This window comes from Tiliqua scincoides, chromosome 6 (assembly GCF_035046505.1).
Source record: "Tiliqua scincoides isolate rTilSci1 chromosome 6, rTilSci1.hap2, whole genome shotgun sequence".
NCBI lineage: Eukaryota > Metazoa > Chordata > Lepidosauria > Squamata > Scincidae > Tiliqua > Tiliqua scincoides.
Window position 1 is genome coordinate 55810653 of NC_089826.1, and position 20561 is coordinate 55831213.

At 44.3% G+C, this 20561-nt stretch overlaps 1 protein-coding gene and 1 pseudogene across 3 annotated transcripts in view; both read right to left on the minus strand.

Annotated features, from left to right (window-relative positions):
- Positions 1-4764: 4764 nt before the first annotated feature.
- VEGFC (vascular endothelial growth factor C) overlaps positions 4765-20561 on the minus strand; it is a 72453-nt gene continuing 56656 nt past the window's right edge. For 2 of the 3 annotated variants that reach the window (XM_066632542.1, XM_066632544.1), the window contains exons 5-7: positions 17282-17391; positions 16678-17011; positions 4766-6021 (exon numbers count right to left, since the gene is read on the minus strand). In XM_066632542.1, the coding sequence (XP_066488639.1) occupies positions 5907-6021; positions 16678-17011; positions 17282-17391 (559 nt within the window). In that variant the 3' untranslated portion in view covers positions 4766-5906. Of the gene's footprint in view, positions 6022-16677; positions 17012-17281; positions 17392-20561 lie in introns of all 3 variants that reach the window. The other variant, XM_066632543.1, reaches the window with a different exon arrangement.
- On the minus strand, positions 12581-12697 carry LOC136656636 (5S ribosomal RNA; annotated as a pseudogene).

The following is a 20561-nucleotide window of genomic DNA, read 5'->3' on the forward strand; positions in this document are numbered from 1 at the left end:
TATATCCTTGGAATATTTTATTCCCTTATATGTGTATTAAAAAATATGTGATGTTAGGGTGCTGAATCATTGTCCGTTTACAACATTGTACAACACCTTGGTCTGTAACATATCAAAAATTTAGCGAGGTACGTGTACTATTTCCCCTGGGGGCTGGGGATAAGAATAGGCCCTCAGTTTGGCTGTACTTGTCGTAAGAGGCGACTAAACAGCCACTGGGTAGATGGGGCTCATCAGCTTGGGAAGGCAGCTCATCTGAGAGAAGGAAAACTCTGATCTCAAACCTCCACTGCCTTGTGGCTACATCCAGTTATGGAAAAGGCTTCAGGAGTCAACCTCGAGGCAAAATCCGGAGCCGGAGTCCCTGAGGCAGTTCATGGCTGAACACAGTCACATTCTGGCAACTCCTGCAACGCCGCTGGAACCAACCGTATTGGCCTCTGCCTTTCCATTGGACCATTTCAGCGACGTGGAGAGGGGGGATTTGCTGCATGGGTAACAGTCTATCCTCCATACCTACTTTACCCAGGCTTCGCGCACTGGAGAGGACACTCTGTTCCAGAACCACCATTCAGAGTGTGACACCATAGTCTTCCGAGACTGAAGGATGCCAACTCAACTCACGTGTACTATTTATTTTCCAAGAGCTCAAACTTATCTGGGGTAGAATTTTCACCCCAGTGCAAATGTCAGCTTCCTATGGGGTGAAAATTCTATTTGGCTTTATTTTCAATGGATTTTTGGGGGGCACCTAATTGATTCTGACGGGTGTTGATTGTCTTAGCAGCAAACATTTAATAACTACAAGCTGCAGTCTGCATTTCTTAGCCTCAAGGTGTAGACACCTAATCAGTGCTTTTTTTGGTGGCTCAAATACTAACTTCTTGACCTTTGAAAATGTGTAAGTCTTTCAATAAGAAAACATCTACTTTCTAATAAAGCAAGTGGGCAGTGCCTCTGTAAAAAAAAAAAAACTGTTCTAGCAAACACACTCATTGTAGTCCTATAACGGGGTGGTCAACCTGAGGCATGTGGGCACTTTCTAAGTGCCCCCAAGTTTCTAATGCTGCAATGGGCACACTCAGGGCAGCCACAGTTACTCTGCTTGATTTGGTCTGGTTGGAAAATGCGGAGAAGGGGCGGGAAAAGAACAATGGACAGGAGGGAAAGCCAATAGGACAGATGCTAGTGAGCTGCATTCCACTAACTGGCCACTTGCTGACCCGAGAAGGCCAGTATTGGTAGAGGGCTGAAGAGGCAAGGTGTGGGCTGTAGAAGGTGGTGGGGGCCAAGTGGGGCAGTGCAGTGATGGCCAATGATATCAGCAAAGCCCAGGTGGCCCAACCAGGTGGAGAAGAGTACCATCTTTAGGAAAATCGTCCACAAAGAGATCCCGGCTAAGATAATCTTTGAGGGTGAGAAAGTGGGCAGGGAGAGGGGGACTGGGCTGTGAGGAAGGGCAATGGACACACCTTATATGGACCTTAGAACGACACATTCAAGATTCTCTACAAAAAAGAGGAACGTGGTGTACTTTGGGTTGGTCATCTCTCCTATGTGGTCATTGTTTGGTCAGTTTCATTACAGGGAAGTCTTTTGCTATAAAATGGTGTGATAAAGGAGAGATTTGCAGCCTGTTCCTAGCAGGCTGCCACACCAGCAAAATGTGCATTCTACTGGTATTGGTCGATAAAAACCAGCTGTAAAGTTCTGGATGCTAGTGTAAGCTCCTTGCAGGCTAGCCAGAGTCTTCCTGTGCATGCCAGCAGACCACAGAAGGCCAACCACAGCAAATAAGCCTGGCAACATGGGGTGGAATGGGGCAGGGGTTGGAACATGGCTGGAGAAGGCAGAATGGGGACATGGACTAAGGGATGGGTGGATTGGGACGGGGGGGCAGGTTTGGCATTGGTGGTGCACATCAAATCCAAACTCCTTTCCTGGGCCTTATCAGCTTGGTGCAGATTTGAGTTGACACATAGCAGCTGCTTAAGCTTACACCAGGGCAAGGAGACGTATGACCCCTTACCCTGAGGAGACATCCAGCAGCCAAAACTCCCCCATGGCTTACAACAGGGGTGTCCAAAGTTTTTGGCAGGAGGGCCACATCGTCTCTCTGACACTGTGTCGGGGGCCAGGGAAAAAAAGAATTAATTTACATTTAAAATTTGAATAAATTTACATAAGTTTACATAAATGAATATATTAAAGATGAACTTCTATGAATGAATGAAGGTCTTGCAATAGCTCAAGGCCTGTAAAAGGCCTTGCACAAAGCAAGGCTGGCCTTTCCTTTGCTGCTGCTACTGCATCACAGACGTGAAACAGCAAGCAGTGGAGGGAGCCCTCATCCCACAGCTCATGCGAGAGGTCAAACAGTTGCCCTCATACTGAGAGCAGTTGCGTCGGGCCAGTGTGGGCTCCAACAAATCTCCAGAAGGCCAGAGAGGCTCACTGGAGACTGGGGGCTCCCTGAGGGCCGCATTGAGAGGCCTCGAGGGCCGCAAGTGGCCCCAGGGCCAGGTTTTGGGCACCCCTGACTTACAATGAAGACTGTGCCGCTGCTGCACTGCTGTGTGGGGAGTTAAGTAGTATTTGGTTGTTGGTTTTTCTTTCATAGGTAATGTTCTATTTCTGTAAAACGTATGCAATGTCGCTGACTGAGTGGCAATAATATTTAGTTGGGTGCAAATCAGGTGAGAAGGCACTTAGGGCCAATTTCCATTTGCCTCAAGCAATTAATGGACGCTTATTTGCACGCCTGTAGGAATGTAAATATGCTACTTCCTTTCTCCACAACTAAAAGAAATCTGGCTATTTCAAGTCTGTCCTATTCATGCAGGAGTTTATGTATGATTGACAATTTTAATTTACCTTGAAAAGATTTCTGAATTACTTTCTTGTTGAGGATAAAACTGGGGAAAAAAATGAGACACTTGAGATTACAGACTTACCTTTTCAAGATCATACGAGTGATATATAAGGAACACTCCCAGCTAGAGTGTTGAAAGGCTTTTCCTGCTTCCAGTGAAATCACATTTTACAAGCCGCAGGCATATGAAATTTCAGTTGAAAGATAGAAAACTGTTCAGGCAATAGTGTTCTGAATTCCTAAAGGTCAGTCTAAAAACAAAGCAAAGATAGATGTTTGGCATATACATTTTTCCATAGTGTAATGTTGATGGGTGGAGTTCCTCAGTTCTGTTTTGTTGTTCTTCCATGGGTTGACTCTGTTCCATATTCCATTCCATCTGTCTTTCAATTGTATAGGGAGAATTTCTAATTAATTTTGGAATTGGTGAATGCGCACTTTGCCTCTATTTGTTTTGTTTTAATTGGTTGTCACCAAGTAATCCAATTGTGTTTTTTGAAGTAGCACAGTCTGAACATGATGGCTTGCATGAGTGTGTGCCTGCATCAAAAAAACACAAGCATGATGAAGTGGAGATTCAGATTTGCATCTCCAACCACAACAATAGTTGGTGCCAACCCCAAAGAGGAAAAAAAAACAATATGCCCCCCCCCCCCAAATCTAGGAACTAGAGCTGAACCAGGGTCCACAGTCACAGGAACCATGCTCACTATAATTGGAGTTTGAGGATTATCTCTGCTCTTCCTTCATGTGCTAGCTGGAGCAGAAGTACTTCTGGTGTCAAAAGGTTACAGATTTTAAAATATCACTTGGTCAAAATATGAAAATCCTGGATATTCTTACTTTTTTTTTTTAAACTAGCAGTACTTGTGAAGGAACACCAGGAAGAAGCAAACAGAAAATACAAGTGGTGCTCTGTTCATGACATAAATGTATTCTCAAGAAAAGACTGTTCAGGATTTCAAATGCGCGTATTTGCTTATGCAGCAGATTTACAGGGAAGAGGAATATAGGAAGGATAAACTGTATATACATAACAATCTTTACAAAGTCTAAAATATCAGTTAATGAAATGACACAGAGCTGGTGGCCAGAAACAGGGAATGCAGAACACCCAAATCTGGGGGAAAATTCAAAGGGAGGGAGTCTTGTTAAGCACCTCTGTGATAAAGTAATCTAGATTTACTATCCAGGTTTCAAGGTGTTCTCCTTATATCAGTAACTACTTCCACATAGTTGTGGGACCAGACTACACCTGGGATACAAGTACAAGCCACTGTACACTCAAAGGGTGCACTCAAAAACTTTGATATTGACTACCAGAAGAGGCAACTCCATAAGTACATCTTTTTGAACTTGTAGAATAGTCCCATTCATTAAAATTAATCCTTTGTGGGAAACTGGATTCCCTTTTCCCCCAAGGGAATCCTTGATCAGAGCTATTACTCCTGTGAGCCAAGTTGCACATTACCCTGATGGTCGACTAAGGTTTTTAGTTGTTTTTTTTAAAAATAAAAGTTCTCAGGAGATGCAAAACAGACAAGGTGGTCACAGGGTCTTGGGAGACTTAAGGGCTTTGTTGTGTCCCCCTGCTTTTGATAATGTCTTCAATTTTCAGTTGAAGCTTTTTTCTCTTTTTCTCGTTGCAATGGTTGCAATCTCCCATTGCAAGATTGGAAGCAAAAGTGCAGCGAGGTCAAAGTCCAAAAGCCCCCCCAGCCCTTTTCTCTAGCTGCAGTTCCACTCTGCTTCACAGGTGCCCTAGGCTGCAGTTGAAAAAAAAAAAATCACACACCAGATCACATTACTTGTTTGCATGTTGTTAACTTTGCTGTAAATGAACATGTATTTTGGAAAATGTTTTATATACATAATTGACTATTGAGTTGTTTTAGTTTCATACAAAAACAAGCTTATGCTTTATGCAATATAAAATTCACTGACAGCATTGGATAAGTGCAGAGTGCAGGTTAAAAAAGGCTTGCAATGGCAATGGTTGGTGTGGAAGTGGTGGTGATGGGAAGATAATGGCAGATAACCATGGATAATCACCAACCCAAGAGCAATAGTGCAGAGAAGGAATTTTTAAAAATCCTGTTCCTCATGAGGAATCAGTGGTACAGCATAAAGAGGGAAGACAACCCACCTTTCCACATTGCTTCAGAAAGTTCAGTGGTGGGTGTGTAGCAAGTTACACAGTTGGTCCTAAACCTGAGTGCTGTGATGCTGTAAATTGCAGGGAGTTATCAGGATTGGCTCCCTGAATAGTATAGAAGGAGGTGGGGTTAAAGCTCCCTCCATGCTCCCCACACTGAGTGGAAGAGTTTCTTGCTACGTTTTTCTTGTTGTAGTGGGTATTAAGGAAATTGACCCATTCCCTCCATCTTGCTTTCATCTTGGTAAGTGTTTAACTATTGTGTTCAGCCCTCATTGGACAGGGTCTCTTCCTTCACTTTTTTTGACAAAGAACTATTGCTACCTCAAATATTCTTCCTTTAATCCAATCACTTATTTTTACGGGTTAGAAATTCTAGTGCAGGATTCTAGAAAAACATTTCAAAGCCACCATTAATTTTGCTGTATTACAGCTGTACAGACTCGGTAACGAGATAATAGACTGAACATTCTCGGCAGCATATAATACAATTTCATTTTATTTTAAACATACTTTGCATGATATAAAAATATTGATCACAGTGAGATTTAACAATTGTTACTGCTATAAACAGGAATGCAGAACAATAGTTTAATGGAAATAAATTATATAGTCATTATCTTTAAAAAAAATCACAAGAAAGAAAACCTAGGCTGTTTGGTCATTGGCAAAAAATCAAGTCCTTAGTAAGTTCTTTATATGAAGAGAGTCTCAGTTTTTTTCTAAATTCATTTTCCACATTTGTCAGAGCACAAATGAGTCTGTCTCTGATAGTCCCACAATGTCTCTGGTGCACAGTAAATCCGAAAGTCAGCAGTCTTTAAAAAAGGTAAACCAAGAAAGAAGTGTACACCAATTTGTTGGAAGGAATATTCTTTGCTAATTGATAAGTGGTCTTTTCCAATATGTCGGTACACAGCGGCACACTTCTTCACTGTAATAAAATCCAGTCTCACAACGTTTTGTTCGCACTGTACACGGTGGTCTGTAGCAACTGGAACAAGACAGAAAAACAGGAATTGGAAAAGCTACAAAACTTATGGAGCCAGGGAGGTGGGCGGCACCGGCCAGCCAGGCAGGGAGGCTGCGCTGCAGAGAAAGTTACCCACCCGCCCCGCCACCGCCTAGGGGAGCCAGGGAGGGTAAGGGCCGCCCCCCTGGAGCAGCATGGAGAGCCCCCCGGCTGCCGAGGAGTGGGAGGCGCCCCCCGACTCGCCGCCATTTTTTCTCCTGCACCCGGGCCGCGGAGCGGAGGGTGCCGCCGCCTCAGCCACTTGGCCCGGCCTGCAGCCCCAAAGCACCTGGAGGGCCGCCCAGCCCCTGCCCCAGCCTGCTGCTCATCCTGCTCAGCTACACCATGCCGGAGCTGGGACCACGCTGCGGCTGCACCCATTCCAACTATCTCATGGCTAATGAGTGCATGAACCTGATGAATATGGTTAAACTAAGTATAAAGGGCTTGATTGAATCTGCTCTTAATCTTGGAAGGACATTGGACTCTATGTACCCCTTCAGCAGTTTTTTGTAGTGATGGAACACTGCCTTAAACATGGCTTAAAAGCTAAGAAGACTTTTCTGGGCCAAAACAAGTCATTTTGGGGACCTCTGAAGTTGGTGGAGAAGTTTGTCCCTGAAGCTGGAGAAATTACAGCAAGTGTTAAAGATTTGCCAGGGCTGAAGACCCCTGTGGGTAGAGGAAGAGCCTGGCTTCACCTGCCACTAATGCAGAAGAAGCTTTCAGAGTACATGAAAGCCTTGATAAATAGAAGGGAAATCCTCAGTGAATTAAATTTATTTATAAAACTTATGTAAGAAATCAACTTAGTTTCCACACACAGCCTGAGCACCCAAAACAGTACTGGAAAGTTCCTGTTCTGTCAGGGGCTAGAAACACACTGCAATATTTTGTTGCATGTCCCTGTGTACTGCCTCATAACTAAGCAAGAGGCCACTAGACATCCCTTTCTAGCAAATGTAACAACAAGTTTGTATCTTGATTTATATTGTGGATGTATAATTATTGAGCTCCCTTTGTTCCTTTCTTATACTCTGTGATCCAAAGGTACACACAGTTACTCACAAGCCTTGTATGCCAAGGCTCACTGGGATCTGCCTTGGAGGTACCCAGTGTTGATGATATAATTGCCATACACCTCTAGCCCAGGGCTGAGTGTCAGCTTCCCAGCTGCTCATCAGCTGAAACGGATGCCAAGCCAGCATCAGCTCTCAAAGGGAACTGCAACAGAGGGGGGAAGCAAGAGGAAACTAAACGGAGACAGAGAAAGGTGGCTGGTGAGAAACAAGAGAGGACGGGAAATGGATTGGGAAGGAGGATTAGGCAGGAGAGGAGAAGAGAGTAGAGGATGGAGTGGTGAAGGGGGAGTGGAAGAGAGCAGGAAGGAAAAGCAGAGGTGGCGCAAGTCCAAGGAGATCTATGGGGCCAGAGGCCCTTACTCGGCGGCAAGGGAAAATGTTTCACCTTGCCTCTGGCTGAGCCACTTATGGCCCCTATCCTGCGCTGGATACAGCGCATGCCTCGTGGCTTGCCTGTTCCGGCACAGGATAGAATTGCGCCCTAAAAGAAGAATGCGAAGGAGAGCAGAGGAAGGAACCCCTGCTAATTGGGTAAGAGGCACTTTTTCAAGTGGGTGCTCCTCTTTTTAGCAGGGGGAGAGTAACTGGCCCACCTCACTCCAGCACTGTCTGTTCTAGTGGCTGTCTGCTGGTATTCATTTGCATCTTTTTAGATTGTGAGCCCTTTTGGGACAGGGAGCCACTTAGTTATTTGATTTTTCTCTGTAAACCGCTTTGTGAACTTTTAGTTGAAAAGCGGTATATAAATACTGTTGATTGATTGATTGAAGGAAGGTCAGGGAAAAGAACCCCATCGAACCAGCATTGGCATCAGGATTCCCTATCCAATCTCCACAGAGCATTTGGACAGAGAGATACCAGACAGTGTCGTGTAATGAGTCCCCGTTCAGAGGCAGTATTTATCTTTATTTATTTCTACGCATTTATACCCTGCCTTTCAACCCTCCAAAGTATGCTACACTACCAGTTGCTGGAAGATGCAAAGGTGGGGGAGGGGGCTCTTGCATTCACACCCTGCGTGTGGGCTTCCTGGAGGCATCTGATTGGATATCGTGGAAAACAGAATGTTAGAGTGGACTGGCCTTTGATCTGACCTAGCAAGGTTCTTACATGACAAAACAAATAGGAATGCGGTCTTGTGGATAGGGCACTGCATCACTCTGTTATAGTGAACTTAAAATATTAAAAACCTCTCTCGTTATACAGGCTAACAATATATGGTTACGTAACGTATCATTTTCTCTTATTTCACTTCTATTTGCAGGGTTCATATCCTGCAACTTATGGAGCTATCCAACAGATCAGAGTTTTTTTTCTTTCTTTTCCATTTTTTAAAGTCAAGTTCTGTAATATGGACTAGAGCCTCTACTGCCAAAGCACACTTTCTCCTCATGCAGAGTTTGTATGGCATCAACAGAAGCAATGAAGAGTTGAACAGGTGTGTCGCTTTTATGATAACTTAAAAAGACAATGAAAAAAGATAGATAAAATTTGTAATAGTTCAGTCAGGACAGCAATCCAGTCTTCCGCTAGCCAACACTTCATATTTACAAGATAAATATTTGCATCAGTGATTAGTTTGTTTCCATAAGGACCGCTGAACAAAAGCTATAAACAAGCACGTCGTAGCATGATAATTTCTTCGGGTTGTTTTTAGAACAGGTTGACCCAATATAACCTCATGCTGACAATGCCAAATAGCCTCTGGTATGTAACGTAGATAAAGTGCTAGTCTTTGGCTTTTGCAAACACTGGCAGTGACTCAAAAGCAAAAGTATACGTTTCATGTTTCAACACAGTTATGTGTGAAATTTGTTTTCAGATTTGTCTCTCTGTTTTTATAAAACACAGAAATATCACGATGCTCTGTTGACATCCCTCCAGTGAAGTTCTCCACATACTTCAGCTTACAAATAAAGTGTTTCAAGGGTGGTCTCACAAAAGAAATTGCGGAAGAAGTGGTGGGAGGGAGGCACAGGATAGAGAGGAGAAATGATTTCCTCTGTTTCCACACACCCCCCATTGACTTCCCTACCCTGATTCTACCAAAGAGAACTGTGCCTGGAAAGCTGCTTCCACAACCTGCAGTTCACAATAGCTATAGTTTATATCACTGGTTCCCAAAGTGTGCACAATGGCACAGTGTACTCACAGGGTGCCATGGGATGTCCCAGGAGGACTTTCTCCCAGCTCTCCAAGGTGCTGCCATCTTGCATTGCATGATATCTCACGCAATCCAAGATGGTGGTGCCCAGAAGAACCAGGAAGCAGAGGCCACCATGAAAGAAGGGCACAATGACCACAGTAGGTTTGGGAACTGCTGGTCTAATATAGTAGATAAACACACCTTGGGAAGGGGAGCGATAGTACTATCATAATGTTCATATGAACAAACAGTGTAGGAGTTCAGGCATTTCTCCTCTCTAGACTCATCTCCCAGTGAGAACATAACAGAGCTTTAAGAACTTAAACAGAAAGAGTTGTTTGTGTGAACAGATGGTGAAGCTACAAACAGCGACAGCAAATCCTTAAAGCAGCAGTTCCCAAACTCTCTTGTTTGGGCTCCTATAAGTGTGTGCGGAGGCAGTGCTCTCAGAACTGCACCATCCCTGGGGGAAAAGGGCTATTTCTGAACTTACAGGGAACAGCGCTGGCCCTCTGGACAGTGCAGGGAGCCCTTGGCCCACTCTGCAGGGCTCCCCATGCCACAGAAGTGTTCAAAACGTCTATTGCAACTCACTACCAGTTTGCACTGTGAAACTGGGTCACAATTACCATTTTGAACATTCCTGAGACACAAAAAGCCTTGCAGAGGAAGCTGCAGGCTCCCCTCACCCTCTAGAGCAGTGATTTTAACCATTTTCCTCTCACAGCACACTGATAAGGTGCTAAAATTGTCAAGGCACACCATCAGTTTTTTGACCATTGACAAGGCACGCCATGCTGCTGGTATGAGGCTCAAATCCCTCAACTGCCCTACTAATATAGGACCCTCGCTAAACTCCTGCGGCACACCTGTGGACCATCTGCAGCACACCGGAGTGCCACGGCACAGTGGTTGAAAACTGCTGCTCTAGAGGGCCAGCACTGCCCTGGTAAGTTCAAAATTAGCCCTTTTCTAGTGTGATGCCAGGAACGCCCTTAAGGGGCAGCAACAGGGCTTTTCTGGCTAGGGCATCACAATGCCCAGTTTGAGAACCTCTGCCTTAAAGGCTGCCAGCGATGGCAAAAACCAGAGAAATGCGTGTTTCATATGAAGAAAAAAAGAGATTTGAAAGGGACTGAATTCTGCACAAACAAGATTGGCATTCCACGTTTGTAACAGGATTATAGTTACATTATAGCCAATTCCTTCAACAAATTAATACAGCTATGAGGAAGTTGGTGAAGACACAGAAGCTAAAATAATTATGGACCAGCCTGCCACGTCTTGTGCAGTTTTCTCTATAACTTGTCACACTGGCTCAGCTCATTTGTATGCTATATGCAGTTCTAAAACTCAAGTTACATCATGCCTGTTAGACCTTTACAACAAATCGTTGGCATAGACATATTCTTGACATATTAATTAAAAACTAGGCTAAGAAGAAAAACAATCCATGATGGATTAATTGTCCAGCTGTAGGTGTTCTCCTGTATGTTATCCATATGACATTTAGCCACAGGACCCAGTTAGTAGTGTGAACTGTATCAAAAAAATTGGCATGTTTTTAACAAATCAGACATATTACCCTTTTTCAGGTAACTAGTTACTAATCATCATAATCATTTTAATAATAATGTTCAATTTTTGCCGTGCTTTTTAATTGGGCCGGTTCATACAGGCATGCTTATCACTAATGTATTGCAACATATACTTCGTACCAGTGGTATTCAAACTGGGGCGTCACGATGCCCCAGCCTGAAGTCCTGGTCCCTTTCTCCTTAAGGGGCGGGGGCAGCCAGGAGGCAAGGAGGAGGCTCAAGGGGGCTGCAGGGGCTTGGTGCACTTGCCCAAGCCCCCTGCAGCCCCCCGGGGGTGCAGGGAGTCCTGCACGACCTTTGGCAGGGCTCCCTGGGTCAGGGAAGGTAACAGTGGAGCGATCGCGCCCTGCTCCGCTAAACTGGAAGTGGTGCACAATCACCCCACTTCCCCTTTTGACCGGGCTGCAGGGACTGGGGTGCACCGTCCCTGTTCCTTTCCGTTTTGCGGAGGCGGAGCACGATCGCCCCACTCTCACTTTTCCTGACCCAAGGAGCCCTGCAGGCACTCGCGCCTGGCTCCCTGCAGCCAGGGACGGCTGCTGCAGGGACTGGAGGGTGCACCCCAGTCCCTGCAGCTTGGTCAAAAGGGGAAGTGGGGCGACTGCGCACTGCTTCTGGTTTAGCGGAGCAGGGCGTGATCGCTCCGCTGTCACCTTCCCTGACCCGGGGAGCCCTGCTGAAGGTAGCACAGGGCTCCCTGCACCCCCGGGGGGCTGCAGGGGGCTTGGGCAAGTGCACCTCCCCCCGCCCCTGCAAAGACTTACTGTGGGATTCAAACTCCCTGCGAGTTTGAAAACCACAGCTTTATACTTTATTAACCATCACAATGAAGTTCCCATAGAACTTTTCTATCACTTCACACTATTTTGAATGCAGTACTTCAGAGTGGAGCTAGTTCATATATTCAGTTGTGAGGAGCCCACAATTGTGCTCACCAGACAGCTTGTTACTGAAAGGCAGGTGCATGCCTTATTCTAGTGAAAGCCCCCACTCTCCCTTTTGAAGAATGACAGGGAATCTCCCTGACCTTATGGTGAACTTTGATAGAAAGCATCAAAATATTTTGCTCCTTTCTGAGCCTTTTCAAGGTTTATCATGTCAGGCACAAGGTTCCCCTCCTCACGTTCAAGCTAGGGAGAAAAGTGATAGCTTTTTCTTGCAGTTTAAGCACCTCTGAATCTCAAGCATGATGTCACAGTTGAGATACGTTCCTTTCCCTCAATGGCAACTAGCAAGGTCAGCCAAAATTTGTGGACAGCTCATCGTATGTTGGATAATCAGGAAATGAGAAATCAATTTATATACATGCATGTATGGTTAATTTATTCACAACAATCCAGCAAGGGAAATTAAAATGATTCACTCCTGCTGGTCCTGACATAGCTAAACCACCACAATATAATTTATGGGTGTCCAGGAAATTCATCTTAGGCTTCTTTTCAAACCCAACTTTCTGTGCACTGCCCCCACCATGCCAGCTCTCAAAGTATTTCTCAAAAAACCAGTAAAGCTTTCCTGAAGCAGTATGGACAGTGGGTTCCCTGATTCCTAGTTGAGTTTTAGGGTTTCTTTTATTTAATTTATCCAGAAGGTGGAATTCTCATGCATTCCATTCAGTCTAGTATAGAAAGCTTGTATTCTCTGGGATGGAGTCTACAATACAATCCTTTTGCTTTGATGGTTGGCAACCTTCAGTCTCGAAAGACTATGGTATAAGCCTACAGCACCTGGTATTCCCAAGCAGTCTCCCATCCAAGTACTAACCAGGCCTGACCCTGCTTAGCTTCCGAAATCAGATGAGATCGGGCATGTGCAGGGTAACAGTTGCTGCTCCTTTTGCTTTATCTGGTCTGCAAAGGCTGCCCCTTAGCCCTGCCTTGATGCCATCTGTCTTGGCCAGAGGCAGGCTTTGGGGACAGACCATGCATACAGCCTTCACAGTGCTGCTCTTTAGGGGATGGGAATGTTATAAAGGCTACATCTGTGGTTCTCTTATCTAACCTAAGAACCAGTCTCTTTAGAATAGGAGGGAAAATGAAACACAAATATGTAGCAGTGACAGTGCTGAACTGTATTAAAAAGAGAAAGCTATGATTAGCGCCCACATGGCTCAGTTCTTTTCCCTTTTAATTTGCAAGGGCCACTAGCTTGTTAAGACAGAAGGAAGAATGATAGCAAATTAAACAGATGTGTCTCAGGTTTTTGATTTCTACTTAAGGTGGCTCACTTCAAAATAGTTGGCAAATCTAAGTTGCAGGCAAACCAACAATCGTGGCAGACCGTAGGGTCCAAGATAGAAATAACATGCATAAAACACATTTCAAGGATGCAAAAAAGCCTTGAGTGTGCAGACTGTCCTGCCTGAAATACAAAGCACACAACCACAACAGAATTAATCCAAGTGCTAACACAATCCATGCCTATATATCATCATTATCCAGGCAAGCATGAAGGCTTTCCAACCACAATTCTATCACATAACGTGAAAGAAAGAGCTTCAAAATGCAACTAGACTGTTTAATCCAAAAAAGATGGTCTACCATTCACTTCATGATCATCTCCCTGTGGATTTTTAGCACATTTGGCACAATATATTGGCTGAAGCGTACAAAATAAATTAATGAGAGTTTAAATTAAAATCAGATGACCTCCTTTAAAAGTTATTACCAGTTGACTGTTTAGGGATATTATCTTAAACCACAGCGGTAGACTGTAAAGGAGATCCCTTAATATGAAGGTGTAGGTGCCTTGTGCCTGATTTTGATTTTATTTCATCATTGTCTGCATTTTGATGTACACCTGGACTTATATATATTTTATTTCATTGTGATGGCTATTAGCCAATACAATAAACAATTTTGACTTTGACTATCTTAAACCAATGAGGTTGGGAAGCTGAGGTGCTTTGGTGCTGCAAAAAAGCAGCATTTCTTGAAAGATCAGTTTGGTTACAAGTGTTAGCAATGTTCACCTTTAGGAACTGGTATTATATTTCCAAACATGGATTACTCAAGCAATCTAGGTACATAGGTCTACTGAGCAAATCATAGGCCATTATGCATGACAAGTGGCATGACTTATCTTAAGCCTAGGAAAACAATTTGCTCACTGTTTCATTTTAATAAGCATCAGATCTAACTTGATGAATTCTAAAGCATGATCTAGCAAACATGTGAAATGAGAGAAATTGAAGTCACTGTCCTTCTGCAGCAGCAGAAGAATATCTAGTAGGGGCCAAGGGGCTGATACTGAATACAAAGCTCAGAGTCCAAATGGTGACTGACTGCAAAGTTAGAACTAAAGGAACTAAGGGTGCAATCCTAACCAACTTTCCAGCACTGGCATAGCTGTGCCAGTGGGGCATGTGCTGCATCCTGCAGTCAGGGGGCAGTCACGGAGGCCTCCTCAAGGTAAGGCGATGTTTGTTCCCTTGCCCTGAAGTTGCAGTCCCCATACCTCGGTGCTGGAAGGTTGGTTAGGATTGCGCCCTCAGATGCAATGAGATTCACAGAGGTCCAAGCCAGAAGCTTCGTAATCAGTTCCTTGTAGGAACAGGAACATGTGACTTCTGGAAGAATCCTATAGAAATACCAGAATTCTTTGAGATTCAGGAGATTATCTGGACCAGAAAACTGTGTTTTGGACATCTTCTGCAGTCAAGGTTTCTGGGAGAAGCTGACTGACAACGACAGCTTCATGATCAGTTTAATTTATGTGTGTAATTGGTAAGAACCCATAAATACTGGACCATAAGCCACTGCTTGAGAGACTGGTAAAGGTCCTACTCGTGATTACAGGTTATACCTGCCAATTAGCACTGCAACTACCTCCTGGGGTCCTCGTGACCAGGCCCCTATACCACTTTTCCTACTGATCTCAGAGAGCAGCAGAGAGGATGGCTTGCTTTACCTGGTCCACTTCCCTGTAGCAAGCACTGTGTTGATGCCTTGCCCCAGCCACCTTCTCCTCAGCCTTGTCAACACTTAATAGATTGGCACCAGTGTTTCTTCTAAGGTGCACAGTGGTACGGCTGCACACCTCCCAGCTGAGCTCTGTGCAGAGAAGAGCTCGACAACCTAGAAGTTCCGCGAGGACGTAATGACTTAATTGCCAAACATCTGGAGCAGTGGTGAGACTTGTCATGACACTGTACAGCTGCTGAAGGGGTCCATGTACCAGCACGAATCCCTTAGAGGGAATGCTGATTGGCATTGCTCACACATGCCTAGCATCTTGCTAGGAAATCTGGAAAGATATTCAGGTCTTGTATCCCCTGCTGCCTCAGGTGATGCTGATGGCTGTTCTGTGGCTTCCTACTATTTCCACTACTCTCTTGCTCCAGAGAATTCAGGAGTAGATAGAAGTAGTGATTTTGATGGCATCACATTGGCCCAGATGTCCCTGGTTGCCTGACATGGTCACCACATTCAGTTACAAGTGCTGGAGGCTTCCCTAAGAGGACCGTCTTTCTCAGGACCTAGTGCTTCATCCCCACTTGAGCTTGCTCCAGCTGACACCTTGGAGGCTGAATGGCAATGACTGAATAAGTTGGGTTATTCAGAAGGGACTGTCATCGCTATACTGTCACTACTCTAGACTCCATTATCAAGGTATATGGGACTACCTGGATAGCTTACATTGCTTTGTTCAAGAAAGAGGGAAGGATGCATGAAGGCAGGAATATTGAGGATATTCTAGGGTAGTCATGGGTGGACCAGGCGAAAGGTTTGAGAGCCAGAAAGGTAGTGGTTCTGGTGTTAGAATTAGAGTGCAATCCTAACCAACTTTCCAGCACTGACACAGCTGTGCCAATGTGGCTTTCACTGCATCCAGGCAGACAATGTGGCCTTCTCAAAGTAAAGGCATGTTTGTTACCTTACCTTGGGTCTGCATTGCAGCTAAATCAGTGCTGGAAATTTGGTTAGGATTGCGCCCTTCGACCTGGTAAGCCAGATTCAAATCTCTGCTCAGCCATGAAGCTTTCTGAGTGATTTTGGGCTAGCCACAGTCTCTCAGTCTAACCTGAGAGACTGCTAATTACCCCTGCTAATTGGGTAAGAGGCACTTTTTCAAGTGGGTGCTCCTTTTTTTAGCAAGGGGAGAGTAACTGGCCCACCTCACCCCAGCACTGTCTGTTCTAGTGGCTGTCTGCTGGTATTCATTTGCATTTTTTTAGATTGTGAGCCCTTGGGACAGGGAGCCATTTAGTTATTTGATTTTTCTCTGTAAACCGCTTTGTGAACTTTTAGTTGAAAAGCGGTATATAAATACTGTTAATAATACTGTTAATAATAACCTACATTGCAGACTAGTTGTGAGGACAAAAGGAAGGATGTGGGGGAGGGTGTAGCTAATGGGTGTATTTGCATCATTTATGGGCTCAGCAGGTAAGTTCCTCTCCCTCTTTTTAAATCTTTTATGTGTTCCAATTTTTCCTAATTTGCATCACTTAGTACTGTTAACTTGTACTTTTAAAATCAAAGGTACAGTGGTTACTGCTAGACTTCAGTATAGTCTGGCAGAGTGGAGCTGGCTTCCTACCCTTTCACAGAAAGAGCTGATATACACACATTGTGACTGTAGAATGTTCTAGGTTAAGGTGCTATCCTGATGCTTTAGAATGTCTTCTGGGAGACACAGAGAACAGGAGTTCACAGTAAGTTTTCCTTTTCTCTAGGTATTCAGTTTTAAGAAAAAAATATATATAAGTATTACAATTTATTAATTTTACAAAAACAGTTAATAAAGTTATAAAAAATAACACCATACCTGCTGCAGGACTAGGAAGACATAGTTGCATTATTTTCCTTACCTGCATGTCTGGTGATGAAATCTTTTTCCTTTCAAGAAGCATTTGTTTGGAGATTCCACACATTCACAGATACACTTTGTAGGGTTTAGTGGCTGATGTTTAGGACATGTTCTTTTACATGCACACTGGCATTTTTCTTCATCAAAATCCTTGTTAGGTCCACATGAACTAGGCAACAGTTTATTTTTACACGTGCACTGGCATGATGTTCTATCTAATTCCTTGTGGGGTCCACAGCTGGACGGTCTCACTCCCCCTTTGCAGACACACTGACAGGTTTCTTCATCAAGCTCCTTATTAGGTCCGCAGATATCATGGTATTCTTCGGCAGTGTCTATGAGCACAGCAAGCATTGGGAAAAGTAAAATCCACTCCAAGCATTGCAAAAAATGGAAAACACAGCTGCTAATTTTGCATTTTTGAGCTAAAGAATAATGAACAATCCATATTAAAATCAATGTGGAGGAGGCAAACATAGTAAACTATGCTGTATTTGTCAATAGTTACAAAGGATTAAAATTCCCTTAGGAAGTTTATGTTAAGTTTTTTTTTGTTTAAATAAAATTCAGTAAGTGCATATAATCGTCAAAGTATATTTGCTTACCAGTATCCTCAAGGTGGGAAGAAAAACTGAAGTCATGTTGTGCCAGACATCTGCAAATATGATTATTCCAGATATGATTTTTTGGACAAGTTCTGTTTACCACATGACACCTAGGGATGAAATATACTATATTTATTACAATGAAAATGCAAGGCAAGTGCTTCTGTAAATGCGTCTTCAGCAGACAACTACAGCTTTAGAAATCTTTGCTTTCATTCACATTCTATTCACTGTGTTGTCCACAGTGCTTTCCAAGTTTGAACAAAGCTGCTATAAAGTTTGGAAGATTATGGGATTCAGTTTAATCTAAGCCAGAATTCATAACATTATGCAGGCAGTGATTTAGTGTATTACATAATGAAAATGCCATGCTTTGCTTTACTAAAAAGTTTCCAAAGGAAAATTAGATACACATTTTAACAGCTGAGGTTAATAAAACAATTATTAAAGATGAAAAGTATAAACTCACGTAAGGACAAGACTGGCAGCCCAAACCTAACTAAATTACCACATGGTAATGCAGTGACACTGGTGTGGGCTACGCCGTATACTGCAGGGAAATTTTGGTTGCTGAAGATCTGTCTCCTCGTGGTAAGGGGACATTTGTACCCTTACCCCTGGCTAAGACCCAGCAGCCACAATGGGTCAACTTGGACCTGCATCAGTGATATCACTGGCACATGCCCATGCAAGCAGATCAGATCCAGGAAGGGGGTTAGGATATGCCGCTCATCCTACCCCTCCCAGGCCCAATCCACCCACTCTGCCCCATTCTTCTCCATTCTACCCTCTGCCCTTCCCTTCCCCTACCCTTATGCCCAAGCATAGAATTGGGCTGTGGGAATGATAAATGATATAAATGATGTAGGAGAGGGAATTTCAGCAAGATGACAAGCTACCCCTGCTGAAATTCTCTCTTCTGTACAATTGTTAAAGGTCCAGGATCCCAAAAGTTGAAAGTTTGTCCACCCCTAATATAAATGATAAACTTTGGCATTATTGATTGAACACTGTACACTAGTTCAACTGTCTTCTAAGCACAGTCAGTGGAATTTGCTGGCTATTTGTTCTTTCATTTTGGGAAACTTCCTCCACACTGCAGCACAACATTCATTGTAATAGGAAATGTCACATCCAGTTTGTATAGACGATGAATATTTTTGAAGGATTGGTTGTTTTTGACTGGAAATGGATTATCCAAAAGATGTTAAATGCAGTTTCCTTAGCCCATCTTGGGCAGCAAATGCATATAGAAGATCTTATGTGAGCCAACCCTTATTTGCATAATTCATTAGTGCAAAAAGGTGCTACATGTATATTTGCCTGGACTGAAAATCCATGTCCAAGAGTAGGCCTGCCCCAGTTTTAGAGCTCAATGCTAACTAAACCCCCCACTGCCAATACAGCTGCACCAAAGGACTGTGTGCTGTATCCTGTTTGGGGGGGGGGGGAAACAGTTGCAAGGTCTCCTCGAGGTCAGGGAACTTTTGTTCCTTTATCCCGAAGCAAGTCTCCAAGGCCCCAAAGGGTCTCCTTGGATTTGCACCGGTTATTTTGTAAGAGAGTAAGGGAGAGGGACGGGGATAGTGTTCTGCTGTGGCAAAGGGTAGCCCAGTCCTATTTTTGTGGGATGTTTCAAGCCAGCACACTGCCTCTGTTTCAATTTTCCCCAATTGCAAGGGGGCTAGGATCCAGCTGGAAATGTGAAAATGTAATGGCTAAGGGCCCAATCCTATCCAGCTTTCCAGCATGGCTACAGCCATGCCAACGGGGCATGTGCTGCAGCCTGTAGTGGAGGGGCAATCATGGAAGCCTCATCAAGGTAAGGGAACATTTGATCCCTTATCTTGTGGCCTCACTGTGACTGCATCAGTGCTGGAAAGTTGGATAGGATTGGGCCCTAACTTGCCTCCGAATACTGAGAGCTGGATTAATCAACAGAACTTTTCCAGTGGTTTTTGGCCACCATTACTAGACCAGTTTCAGCATTTCTTACACTTTTAGATGACCAAACCCTGTCCTATACAGAGTTAGGTTCACATAAGTCCAATGAAGTCAATTGGCTTTGATATGCCAAAATGTGCTCGTGACTGTAAGGTAAGTAACTAAGGGCGCAATCCTATCCAGCGCTGGAACAGGCAAGCGAGGAGGCTTGTGCTGTATCCAGTGCAGGATAGGGGCCATAAGCAGCTTAGCCAGAGGCAAGGGGAAACTTTTCCCCTTATCCCTTGGTAAGGGCTACTGGCCCCAATGGGTCTCCTCGGACTTGCGCCACCTCTGGAGGTGGCACAAGTCAGAGAAGAGTGGGGCAGCTTGAAGCCGCTCCATTCTTCCCGGGAACAGGGGTTGGGATCCAGCATAACTGTCGCATCCCAGCCCTGCCTCCCGCTCCACCCACGCCCAGGGCTGCCCATCACCCGCCCTCTTCCCGCCCAGGAACGCCTCCTTCCTTCCTCCTCCCTGCCTCTCCCTGCCTACCTTTCATCCTTGCATTGGCTCATCTGAGCTGACGCAAGCTGCTGGGAGGAAGCTGGCACGGAGGCTTTCGTCAGCCTCCGCAGGCCGGCGCTTCTTGGAGTGCCGGCCTGGCTTCCTCACAAGGAAGTACAAACTTGCCTTATGGCACATTTGCAACCCTCCCAGGCTGGTCCAAGAGACTTGGGCTGGCCTAACGACCATTTAGTATTGCGCCCTAATGTAAACATCTTCCCCAACTCATTGCAGGTATACTTTCATTCAAGTAAAGCTGCTGAATCCTTCCCCACCCTGCCCACCAGAGAAACTTCATTTTGGTAATGTTTTTGAGTCCCGTGTTATCTTCTCAGTTTAAAGAGACAGAGTGAAACATAAGAGAAGTCACAGGAGACAGGTGGAAACCAGTATGCACAATATCAAATTATGCAACATTGCCATAAGATAATGTCATAAAAATAGAGCAACCTGCAAAGAACAAAAGGAAAAGAAGCAAATGATGACAAAAATATTAAATTTAAAATTAAAGCAGGGGATGAGATCAAAAAGATTCTTGTATTTGGGGATACTGAAACAAATTTTGAGATTCTTATCCAGATTTCAGTACTCTGGCCAAAGAGCCACTGTATTGGCTTATATATGTATTTGAAAACTAGTTGCACTGGATGATTTTGCTGCAAATCTGAAGTACTACAGCCCTTCCATGATTCAAGCTAATGTGAAGCAGGATTCTGTTTTGCATGAATTTTTGCATTACATAAGAACATAAGAACAGCCCCACTGGATCAGGCCATAGGCCCATCTAGTC